General features: G+C 40.2%; 1 protein-coding gene across 4 annotated transcripts in view; it reads right to left on the bottom strand.

Annotated features, from left to right (window-relative positions):
• The window catches only part of skd (mediator complex subunit skuld), a 62370-nt gene that overhangs the window by 40801 nt on the left and 7971 nt on the right, over nucleotides 1-13598 (bottom strand). For all 4 annotated transcript variants that reach the window (XM_076113870.1, XM_076113869.1, XM_076113868.1 and 1 more), the window contains exon 2: nucleotides 5291-5594. In XM_076113870.1, the coding sequence (XP_075969985.1) occupies nucleotides 5291-5594 (304 nt within the window). The remainder of the gene's footprint in view (nucleotides 1-5290; nucleotides 5595-13598) is intronic.

The following is a 13598-nucleotide window of genomic DNA, read 5'->3' on the forward strand; positions in this document are numbered from 1 at the left end:
GGGTTCAGCATATTATTATATTTCACATGCCAAATGCTTATCTGAAGTTTTCCGCAGAATTAGCAAGCAATTTGTATGTATAATGATAGTAATTTATCGATAAACATTGTACATTGGAGACGCGTAATCAGCCCTTCGGCAAAGTTGGCAGCGTTTCAAGATGCGACATCCACATGCCTTGCTCGATACTAGTTAGCAGCCATGACAGTGTGTCCGATATGAAAGCACTTCCTTTTACACGTCAAGGACATCAACGAGAGGACTTTGACCGTCGATAGGGCAACATTTACCTCTGTGTATTAGCATGTAACATGTTGTTAAACCCTATAGAAATGGTAGCAGATAATATGGGCTTCCCACGCTTGCCGGCTCAATTGTGAGACACGGAGCGCGTTGATATTACGACGGATTCTTATTGCTTACATTGTGACCGAACAAAAACGCCGCCACGATACAATTTTATTCGTAACACACAAAAAATGGAATTTGTACTGTAACCTTTTGTGAGTGCTACAAACCTTTTTTGGCCTCGATCAGGGTGTTAACCCTCTGAAGAAAACGTCGTTTTTCTTAACGTATACTGATTTATGATCCGGTAAGATGTGAGAGTAAACAAGGAAACAGTAAGATTGTAGGAGAATTTTTCCACGCCTTCCGAAAACTTAATTGGGTATCGATTCGAGGGGGTAAGTTGTAACGCGGCTTCCGCAAGTCGAGGCACGATCGCCCATTCAGCTTTTAACATCTGTATTGGGTCGTAAGAGGCGTGTAACACGTTTACCGCTACTTAGCGCATAGGTGTGATATTACACAACTTTTCCTGTCGACTAATGCGTCAGTACATTCGATAAAACTAGCGTATTGTGTTATTTTTATTGCAGTTTTATAGTGTGTTTCAAGGCTCTTGACGGCTTCGACCCTGTTGTTGATTTCACTTACTATAGTTAAAGTACTGTGAATGGAAGCTTTACAATAAGTATTACGTTGATTGCGACATTACGAGCCGAGTCACCCGAGATAACCTCTCTGTCCTGAGATTATTAACATCTGGTCGCCTAATCGAGATCCTTGAAAATCATTGAACTTTTGCGCAGAGAAAATACTTTCTTTGTTCGTTAATTTCATAGAGCCTCTTCGTATTTTCCGAAGTCGTGATCGTTTAGCGCAAAGCGTTTAACATTTTCGCATTGATATTCGGTTCATTAATCGGGTGTTTATCGGGTCGGCTATCAACCTATCGAGAGGTATGTTCGGTTAATAGAAACGCAAGGCTAGAACAATTGAGTAGTGAGCCGCGGGCATAGGTAAGCGTCCGTGTAATAGGACGGCAGACCAAAGGGCTGAAATAACCGTACTTTTGCAAGAAATAAAACATTCCCATTAGGAAGCTCTTATTGTAGATTTTAACCGATAAGTGAACAAGGGAGTCACTAAGTTAGATCTAAAAGAATCTTAAAAAGACCACTTTATAGTTAATGAGAAATTAAGTAATTTACGTAAAATAATATGATACTAAAGTTGATAAAATTATGATATTCTTCATAATAAACCCACGCGTCTATTCCCGCGGATGTGGGCGAGAATCTGTATAAAATATAGGACACAAGGACAAAACTTAAACTATTTGAAAATTATAATATAATGGGCGCAATGTCAATGCCTTATTATACAATATTAAATGACCTTTAGATTTCATTCTCAAGAGCGATTTAGTTCAATGTATTCATTAGTATTATTTATTAAATAAACAATTATTTTGTGCGTTGTAAAAAGTTACACGTTACTAAAATAAAGATTCAGTCTCATTGTTTCTCCGAAAAAGAACTTGGAGACCTCATTGGCAGTGCACACAAAGAGCTGAAGTACCACTTATATCTCATATTACATTGTAAACATAGAATGAAAGAAGTAACAGAGGCTTGAACAAAATGTATTGTTATGGTTGACATCGCAGACCAAAACAATGGTGGTGGACCGAAATAAAGACCGTTTATGTAGATTTATGTCACGATCTATTTTAGTATTCGACCGGTCGCGCGTGAACTTGCCCGCTAGAGGGCGCGGCAAAGAGCTGCGCGCGCGCACCTCGCCTCAAACACAGAGTACATCAGGAAAACTTCACAACGTTGGCGATAGTGTTAGTCATTGTACACGTAATAGACATTATTTTGTACAGGATGACCACTGGCATGGGATTTCATGGTATTTAATTAGAGCATCGTCATTGGATGAATGCCGATTTAAATATAATTTACCTTGTTCTAAAACACTTCGGGTGGACCAACAAAATTGCTTTAAACGATAAGCTCGTTAATGTATTGGGGTTCTGATCTATTAAGAAAATAGGGAGCATTCCGTCCCTTGCAACCTTTGTATTTCACATAGAATCGTTCCGTATTTCCTCGACGTGGGAGTATAGTAATACACATCGACCTACATACTACGGGATTCCTTTGATGATTGCATGATTTACGACATTAAGGTATATGGCAGCTAAAGCCGGCAGAAGTTCAAACCAAACTATGAATATTGGCAGATAAGATAGCAAGGTATTGAGGGATTATACTCTAACCCCTATCATAGCGAGAAGAAGATATAATACGCCAATTACGCTACTGTATCTAAAACGCAAAAGCGTAAAAATCTAGACAAAAATCAAAGTATACAAAATCTCATATACATAATACTACAGAAATTTATCTACAAAGATCAAATTTAGTCGGAAAATCCATCATCACTAAGGTCCGAAGGCATAAAAGTGACGACTCAATTTACCGAAAGAGTAAATCATTCGCAACCCGCTCCCGAACTCGATGCGGTTAAGAAACACCACCTGTTGAATAAAGGGTAGCTCTCCAATGGATAATAGATAGGATCGTTCATCTATGAGCTCAAATATTAATATTGTTGAGTGTTTTCATTAAGTAAAATAGTCTTTGGAGATTTACATTGTGATCGGTAATGTTATCGAACCGATTAAATACTTTTGAGCTAATGATGACATGACAACAATTATAGTATTTGTTGAAGAAATCGTAATAAAAATACGAAAGCGTTGTATTCGATAAGGACAGAAGGATGCCTACAATTAACATAGACATCAATGACATACAAGATGAATGGCCAGTAATGACAATACGACGAGAAAGGGAGTGCAAATAAAAGAAATATATAAAAGCTCTGGCAAACCCCCAAATATAAGGGGCAGGAAGATAGTGATTACTTCTATTAACATAATTACTCGTATATTAAAATAATAGAGATAAATGAAAGAAGAATACATAACGACATTGAACGACCCTTGGAAAAGGGACGTCATTATGATGATTGGGTAATATTTTACGAATTCACGATGGTTAATCCATTACTGTCCTACTACTGGGTACAGTTCAACACACTAAAAACAATTGTGAATGAGTAAAATACTATTTTTGTACCGGCCATAATTGTTTGGATATCAACGTGATTATAAATTCACATGCGATATAGATTAGACATATCACTAAATTAATCATAAGTGGCTTCTGACTCAGCTACAATAATTGCTGGGTCTAAATGACTAATGGTATCACACATTACAATTATAACAAAACAATTTATTATTAGAATTACTACGAAACAAACGTCTGCAATAAAAAGGCATTGTTGCCGACTAGTAAACAAGTATAGCAGAAAGGAATTGGCAAACATGAAACAATGGAATTTAAACCAAAAAAGCTTTGTCTAACGAATACGGATAACTAAGTCACGAAATTGACTCAAGATGAAAGGGGCAAGTGGTCCAAGCTTCCAACTAAAAAGGCTGTTGTAATCGAGGTCATGTCGCGTCACAAATTGGGCGGGCGGGCCACAAGCCTGTCCCGGTTATGGACGAGATCCACCGCTAAATATAAATGAACATTCTCCCAGGATTACCACTGCCGACGTAATGAAATTTTATGTCACCCCTCACCCGGAATGGGCGAGACAGCAGATTTTCGGCCTCAGCAATTTCGAGGATATATCGCCTTAAGAGATAATCAGGAAAATTTTACAGCCTTAATCCACTTTAAATGTTGGTAAACTCGATTTGTATAAAAATATTTTTAAATATTCTTGAGCTGCTAGCGAGAAATTATCTCCGACAAGGTTTAAAAAATTAGTTTAAATGGAAGGTTTAAATAAAACCCCATGAAGCTCTGCAGCTGCTAACTAGAATTTGCAATAGTTGTGAAATAGAATATGTGCAGCCAGAGTTAATAATAGGTTGATAATATGATAAAGAAGTACACATTTTTTCAGCTTCTACCTTAAACCTATTTGGTTATTAAGGAAGAACACAAATGATCCATTACCGATTTTGAAACAAAATTATCTCAATAATGTGACCTTTCCCAGAAAGGAAGTGCGAAGGAACCAAAATAAGATTACTATCTCAACTTTCTCGGCTGTTCACACGAAGGAAAATGGCACAACACCGAACTGTTTATCGAAATTCAATAACAAACAGTAGAACTTTACTAAAGTATGATAAAATGCTAAAATAACGTTAAGCAGAGCGTCTTACAAAATGCGACTGTCTGAATTTCCTTTTCACGAGGGAACATTTCGAGATAGAGAAGAGAAAAGTGCTTTCCAATTCAAATGTAGTGCCGACCGAGGTATAAAACAGGGGGGTTGTACTTGCTCATTCATTACGTTGATTACTCGGTCGCTTCTCTCGGGCCGGTCGTACCCGGGTCCCGTTCATTCCGCGCTATTGTCGCCGCCGTGACGCCGACTCGCGAGATCTTAATCTTTCTGTTAATTGTCGCGATACAAAGTCGCTCGGTTTGGTTAACGAGCTGTTAACTTCTGCCATTGTGTCGTCTGCCTCCGTTAGATAATCTACTCTAATCGCGTTATGTTTGATGTAATTTATATTTTCATACATTCCGGTTATTGAGGTACGCGTGTTTCGTGTGATCATAGGCCGGTGGTTTAATGTTATTTGTATAGTAGAACGTTGTTATCTATTTACAAGGCCGCCTCTAATTCCAACGATAAATAGTTAACAGCGGAATCTGAACGACATTTTTATGTTTAGAAGTAGTAATTTTAATCAGTCAAGTATTGACGTTACGCGATAAAAGTTGATCACCTACATATTAAACTGTAATTATCTAATGCTCCAATTATTTTTATTGACTTACGAATTCAGAGTCAGTGTATTCTTGACGCATTGAATATGTGCTTTGATTTACACGTTTCGTAATAAAAAAAATGAAATGTTTGTTCATAGTGGAGTTAAGTTTATAGTGAAAGTACTTACGGCTTGCGATCAATTCTGGTGCAACGAGACCGTTGAGGTCCGGTTCCTCTCCGTACCAGAATATCCAGAGTTCCTTGGCGGCTCGGAGGGAGAGGGGCGGCGGCGCGGGGGTGCTCATCTCGTAGATGTCTGCCGGCTGCGGGGCCGGCACGCGCCGCCACACGCATAGGATGTCGCCGGCCAGGCAGCGCGCGTAGCTGCTGATCACCGGGTCCGCCAGCGGCGCGCTGCCCTCCTCCCCCTCGCCACCGCCCGACGTCTCCCCCCATACGAGCTTACGCCATTTTATGCCGTACAGCTCCGTCTGGAATAACAAACAGGAGATTAGCAACTGGCTCAACATCATGGCTGCTGAAACTTTGGTAGAAGTAAAGTAATTTAAAACAAAGCAGACATCATAAGAGTTTGTTCCATAACCTTAAAAAACAAAACATCCGTATGTACAAGAGCATTTACAAATTATACAACGTGTTCATTAATGTCCTCGCACCCACAAAATGTAAACAAACCCAGAACCGCCTCTGGACAACGGTAAACAACGACAGCCCTCGAGCGATGAACAGAATTAATCGTCCTCATAATCAGGATCAAAATGTAAAGTAGACCTCGAATGTTCTAAAATTATCACTGGCACACGTCCAGAGGGGTAGGAGTGCACAGGAGGTCGCACCCGGAAGATATAATGCGCGAAATTATAAACTTGTACAATAAAATCTGGTTTCTGTACGAGGTAGTTGGAGCGAGCTATGGAAGCTAACGGGTGGTAAAAAGGCGATAAGCGAGCACGATGCTCTAAGCTGCGGGATTAACTGACAGTGTTTTTGTAGTGTTAACACATGTTCCGGGGCTTCTAACGTTGTTACGTGCATTACGACGAGAAAGGGTGTTGTTAACACAACTTTAGATGGAAATTCCGCTGCCAAAATGTAATTCAGATAATGTTATTTAAATATTATCAAGGTAAGTTAAGGTTGTGTCGATGAAATATTCATAATATTTGAACTCTTATTTGTTCAGGTGGTAATCTATAAAATTACACAATTAATGGAGCACAGTAAAGTAATCTGCATACGTGAGACGAATACTATCTTATTATGTTCAAAACAGCTCTAAATATCAGTTATTCCGTGTAGCAACTACGATCTGACCTCGACAACCCAAAGGGTTACATCAGTTGTATTGACCCGTGACCGCTGCCTTTGCGTGCAACTTACGGAAGGGTGTATTTTTAGCTATAACATGTCCCTTATGTACGATTTGGCTGTCACTACTGTTACTTTACCTCCAATTTAATGGTACTACGATCGCTAAGAAACAACTTCTGCAAATTATGTCAAATGGTTTTGGTGTTTCGCTTCCAACTGTTCTACAACAATCGGACGATTCTCAAGAAAGAGCATGACGATCTCACAAACGTTCAAAAAGCTTTCATTCATAATACAATCAGGGAAGCGTTTGCCAGTCAAAGAATTAGCTTCCCTTTCACACGGCCATTAGTGCGGCTCAATTGCACGGCAATGGTGTGAGTACGAGCGGCAGGTGGAGAGCCGACCTTGGCTATGCAAATATTTTATCGGGTCAAACACCCATCGCACGGCGTCCGGTCATGTTGCCAGTGTTGCCACCACAACCTGTCCAGGACTGTTCTAACGTGGTTTTTCTTGAAACACTTTCGATTGATAATTTTGTTTCATTTACATTTTCTCGCTCTTGCTATTCACGAATCGCTTTTGTGTGGGAACTGTGAATTTGTATAGTAGTTTACAGTTGCGTGTATGCGTGACTGGTCTAGTTCAAAGGAATATGTATGTCAACATTGCCTTCGAGTGCTTTACTACTCCTATACTCTTATTCCTCTCAAAGAAAAATATCATCGAATGCCTCCAGGATAATATTCAACCTGGCGAAAACCAAGTTGGTAGTTAGTCCAAACATAAATAAGGAGAGGCATTTTAACTGCAGCGCCTATAAAAAAGAAGTGTTTAACATGTCACTGCGCAGTACGTAGTCGCGTGTTTCGTAGAAGGTTCGCCAAGTAACAAGTTTGACGTGTTTGCGCATGCAGAAGGCTGAGTCGTTATAGGGTCTGTAACACGCTCAGCGTGTTAGGGGAGGTAGACTGAAAGACGTCTGTGATATCACGTTTATGAATAATCTTTACTTAGCTTTATTATATTATATTAGAATAAAAGACAGAAAGGTCACCACGATCATAAAATCATCTCAGAAGAAATTGGGTTTTGCAGACATCTTAATGCGGGAAAAACTGTCCAAATTTTTTAACTGCGTGGGAATATCAGTCGATCTGCACAATGCACCTTTTAATGTAATTAATGATAATATATATGAACTGTCACGAAAGTATGCAAAGTATGGGTACTTTTCATTTTCCAAAAATTTTAATGCGTAAATTCCACTCATCACATTACAAAAAATATTTTGCAACACAAAAATGTAAATACTCAATTGAGATAATTTAAATGTTGATATAGGTATGTTGGTGGTGAAATATCCCCATTTTCCCATGTCCAACCCTTCACCGCAGCCGCGGTCACCGGCACTCACCCCGTTTCAAGGGGCCATTTAAATAAATAACAATTAATTAATAGTAAAGTTGGTCATATTTTAATGGACTCTGTTTTGTGTTTAAATGGATTATGAAATTGTTTGTTGATAGTAAATAAGTGAAAAGTTTTGGTTTTACACACTGAACTCTACATTAAATTTAAATCGGTTATTAGTGTTTTTTAATGAACCCAGAATGAGAAATCTTATCGATTAGTTAACCTTCTTTCTACTTTTCTTATCACATAAATTTCAACTTTGAAAAAGCAGAACTTTGAGCTTACAGTTGCTAAATACCGATTTTTGGAGACGGCGATAATTTTTTGGCAATTGAAATGAGCGTCATCGGTTCTGTGACCCATACCGAGTTATGATTTAAATACAATACACAATTAAGGAAACAATAATTTAGACGGATTAAGGAAAATAATAATCGTATACCAATTCAGCAGCAGACAGTATTCAAAGTTCATACAGTGTATGTGAGTGAATAAGGCAAGCATCTGCAACGGAAGGGGCTTAACGCACCTGGCAGACGTCCCGATCACGCGTGGGGTCGCACCGACCTAACGCGATAAGGGGACGAATAGCCCACACCAAACGAGTTTAGTGTTAACTTCTAAATGAGGGGTTATTGCTCGACGCTTATAAACGATGTTTAGATATAAAATTATACAAGTCGCCCGTTTATGGTACGTTTTGCTACGGAAGTTTTATTACTATTTTATAGGCTATAGTAATTAGGATTTTATTGAAATATAATACTACTCGTATAAATGTTGACAGTGGAGATTAAATCGCTTTATTATGAGTAGCACGATGCGGCCTCAGTGAGCGGCATATTGATCGGATTAGCTCAGGACTAGAGTGCTATTGGACACTGATAGGTCGTATGCAATAAGTTGTTGGATAACATTCTTCTGAGTACATATGAAAGAATGCGTCAAGCTCGGTGTCGTGAATGTTCGTTCGGGCGGCGCCGGGGCCGGCCGCTTTCTAACGCGCCCGATGCGCCCGCGCAGGCCCGCTTCACTTTCTATTGTACGACGTGACGACTTGCCTTAATTTAATACAATTTTATTTAATTGACCGTAAAGCTCGTACACGTTTGATATCTTAAGAATTGAGGCCGTGTGTAAAATCACTATTTTGTTACACGTACACGACAGAAGAGAAAAGCAAACGTTATCAATTCTTACAAGTACACACGTAATGTATGCGCAAGTAAGAACTGAGCAAAGGAGCTCATCAATAAAACATCGTATAAGCGGCTCGCTAATGTATTTCCAATACACCCACGTTAAGGTCAATGGATCATAATGAAAATTCAAAAGCTGCAGTATCTTACGGTGCTGTGACAAAACCGCTCGGTACATATTACGCAAAAATATTCGTCGACAAAGAGGACGGCACAGGGCAAGTTTGTCGGGAAAAATCCGCGGTTATTTGAATTTAAAATGCAAAACGAGCGGCGGATGGACGTAGCCCGACGATAACACCCGGATGAAGCCGGTCGAAAGCCGTGCCTTTTCCGGAAAATTCCGTCTGTAACCGGTTCTAAAGCGGCGTTACGTCACTCGGCACAAGCCTTTGAAAAGTTTGAAGTCAAATGAGACCACGGCTTAAATAGTTCGCAGAGCTCTTCTGCATGCGAAAATAAAATATTCTTTTTGCGGCTGTAAGTTACGTTGTCGTTTAATTACCAGTTTTAAATGAATACCAGCGACACCAGTGTATTGTTCCCATTTCGTTCCTTTATCGTGATCGCCCACTCGTTCAATCGATGCGCTGGCGAGTCCCTACGTTCATGTCTTTTGCATCGCTATATTTGGACACGCACTCAATGACTAATTTACGCATAAAAGTATTACCCACGTAGATGATCGAAATGAGGCGGGGACAACATTCAATAACCGTTTTACTCTATTCAATATCCTCGTATGTTTATAAATAACTCTTCAATCCAATAAACCATTAAAATGATTTTATAATCAGTTTCCTGTAAACAATGATCCCGTAAAGCGATCATAACCTAGAACGGAAAAAAACTGCATGTCCAAAAAAGTCGAGCACCGCTAGTCGAGCGAGTGAGACAGTCATATCAGACAGAAGCGAGACGGGGGCAATCGCGAAAGTGAGAGGAGGCGAGCGGCGGAGCGGCAACGTCGCACAGTTACGTTACTAGCGGGGTAAACAATCGAGGATGATGTGACGGTGCGCGCTGCGCGTGCGACCGCCCCCGGCCGTGCACTTCGCTACTGCATTTTTGACGTGTGACGTCACTAGATGCGTTTTGACTCCAGGGGTGGGGAGGGGGAGCGAGTGTTCAGTTTACCTGCAAACCTGGATCGTTCTCGCACACCCTAGTCTCCGTTGCATATTTAGTAATAGAAATAGTTTCCTATAAATAAATGTGTTTGTAAACAGTCTGCGAAATTTCATACGTGCAGAATGTTACGAGTGTGTGGCGGGGTATCAATATTTTCGCATATAAATGACACAGTTACCGCGGACGACGGACACCGCGGTGGCAGCGGTGCGTGTGCCGGCCACTCGACCACTTCCGTGAGCGTCATCATTATTATGGATTGCGCGTGTACAACTTATGTCACATCGCTGTTGCTAGGAGACTTGTATTTTCTTTGTGAACTACTCGTAGTAAGCCTACGACGATATTACTAGCAAGCACCGGCGGCAATGTCAAGGGCGGAAGATATTACGGCGAGCCATAAAAAAGTAATGTTAGGCGAAACTACCTGCGCCTGGAATTTGTATAGAAGAAAGCCGACGAGACAAGACAAGGGCTAGGCTTTAAAAATAATGTAAATAAAAGAAAGGCCTTCGAGATTCTGGTTCAAATATGACCATTGATAGAAAATCGTGCAAAACAGAACGAGAATCCGTAAGATTGAATCAATGAGTGATATTACTAGAAACAATTATACAAGAGTCGTAAACGCTGAGAGGTTAAGTTACATAAACATTAGCGCAATAAAACTATTATTATAGAGACAATATTTACTGGGAACTACAGTTACCTGCTCGCGTAGTTGACGCACACAGACACACGTATGTATACGCACTATAAACCAACAATGTACCAAAGCACATTACTTGGGACGAGTAGGCGTCGGCAAACGACTTCACATTAACCACTATTTCTTACTCTATCTTGCTTAAGTAGCGCGAGAGAGATAGAATTAGCAGCACAGTTTTTACCATGTTGTCATGATAAAATGATTACCTTTGACCCTCGGGATTGGTAACGTCCAAGCAACAAATTTTCAGTTAATTGAACTTGATAGTGCCGAAGAATTTGTGATAAAAAAAGCCTAGTAAAATAAAAAAACTAATTCCAGAACAGAAAAACATACCTACATCTTTTTCCTGCATTGGTCAAAAGGTTAGGACATGAATCAGTAATCTCCAATAACAAGTCTTTACTGCAGCAATTAGCGCAGAAGGCGTCAAATTCTCGTGAACCACAAGATGCAAATCATAAGTAGGTACTCAGAGGAAATTAATTCCGAAGCATGGAAGGTAATGAGAAGGAAAACGTACTATGTTTTTATTATAAAAAGGGAGATTTACATTCTCGTTGTACGAGTCTGTAGTTGTTTGTCACCAAGGGCAAGGACGGATGCCACGTGACCGACGGATAATAGATCCCGCATTTATTAGCCAGCCACCGGAGCCAACTGGACGTGTTGACTACACTCGAAAAAGGCTACTTTATGTTATGGATACAATACAACACAGACTTCAGTATTATAGATTGATAAAATCTGGACCTATTCAAAATTAAGGACACACAAAAGACCTCTCACTTACAAAAAGCAATAAATTGTAAATGTATCAAGAATATTTTCTTAAACTGCAATCACATCAAGGTTACCATACATTTTATTTATCGTTATTAAGACACAGAGAATAGAACATTTGACTGAATCCGCATATTTCGCCAACGAGTACGATATTGCATGCGCAGCGGTATTAAAATGGAATTGTTATGCGGCAAACGCGTCCACAGGCACGCGCCATGGATCGATTAGAGGCCACATCGGCGCTTGCGCATGTATGCCTACATTCGCACCACACCAAACGTCTATGCAAATCCAGTACATCTACTATAAAACGAACCGCACTTTACAATTGTCAAAGATACAACGCGATAAATCTAGAAGGCTAGATAATAAATTAACCGTTTACGTAAATATGCACACTTAATCGAAACTTTCTACATTTTAATGTTTACGGTGATGACGTCACAAGAGCGGACGATTATCTATTCAGTTGCGGTATTTTGTCTTAATTACTGTTTTTGGTTACGACAGTTGGAGAATCGTGTGTTACGTCAGGATGTTAAACTGTTTGGTATACCGGTAGGTGGAGGCCGTCGACCAGCGATTCGCAGTGGACAACCTCAGGAAGGAGGTCGGCCCACGAAACGGTTACAAGAACGTCGACTGTCGAAAATGTCACGGAAGTGTATGTTTATTGACCGATATGCGTGCATATAACGCAGAATCTGGATTTAATGGCAACGGAAGAATCACAAACTAAACTGGAACCTGTCGGACCAGTTAATCTGAGTCGTGAATCTTCAACGGTATACATAGAGACCTTGAGACGAAGAGAAAATATAGCAGAGCAAATACAGACAGAATCACTATATAAACTACCTAATTTCATGTAAAATATTAAGTTGAGAGGTCTAGATGAGAGATATGCAATTAAAACGTCAGATCCAGGATCGAGGGCCCGTCGGTGGTCGTCGGTGCTGAAGGGTAAAGGGTACGCAGGTAGGCTGTAGTGCGACGCGCTACGCTGCTAACGGTACAGGCGCGCGCCGCCCGCGGTCATCGAACCCGCCGACCTTACGTCTAGTCTAGAAATTTGAAGGTTTGCCCTAGTTTTTTCGGCAACAAATTATACTTCTAAATACTTTCAACTGTAATTGTGACGGCTCAGTAGTATCAGATCCGAGAATCTACGTCAACACTCCAACTGTAAAGTAAGTGTAATAACTCAATAGCAAAATTATTGATGTCAAGACGTAGACAAACATTTTAATCTCGAGATTGAGAACGACGACAGCTCGTACGAGCGAACAGAATGCAGATTCCGACTCGGAGACCGCAAAGCTTTTATGCATACAAAGGACATCGCTTGGATATTGTACTGAGCGCAGGTACTTAGACGCATGTACATTCAAAAGGAATTGTTAGGCGGTTTCAAAGACTGCAATAACGGAAAAACATCTGCTTTTGGGTTCCGAAGTTCTGATTGGAACCGGCTTGGTACGAACTGTATCGGCAATATCGTTACAACAGACGGAGATCTCAATCGTGTCAGTCGACTGGATAGTGCCGTCTCTGTCACTCGTTGAGCATACCTTCTCACGCGTCGAAACCTCAGCGTCTATGGTGACACGTAAATAAAACTACGTGCACTATTTAACAAGTGGAACACGACAAATACTGGAAAGCCAGTTGCACGTTTAGCAACACTGTTTTAATTGAAAGATTATGTTAATGAAGACACGTTCATGTTGATTTGGGAAACAGTATCAAGATGCATTCGTGTCACGCTACTTGAGAAAATGAGAACATAATGAGATGCGGAAGAATTCAAAACTTTGCAGCTGAATGAAGAGCAGTTTCGTGCGACTTTACAGCAATATACACCGAACTTAGCCGTTCAAAACGTATACCATTTGTTCCGTAGGGAGAAGACAATTTTC

The sequence above is a fragment of the Anticarsia gemmatalis genome, chromosome 4 (assembly GCF_050436995.1).
Source record: "Anticarsia gemmatalis isolate Benzon Research Colony breed Stoneville strain chromosome 4, ilAntGemm2 primary, whole genome shotgun sequence".
NCBI lineage: Eukaryota > Metazoa > Arthropoda > Insecta > Lepidoptera > Erebidae > Anticarsia > Anticarsia gemmatalis.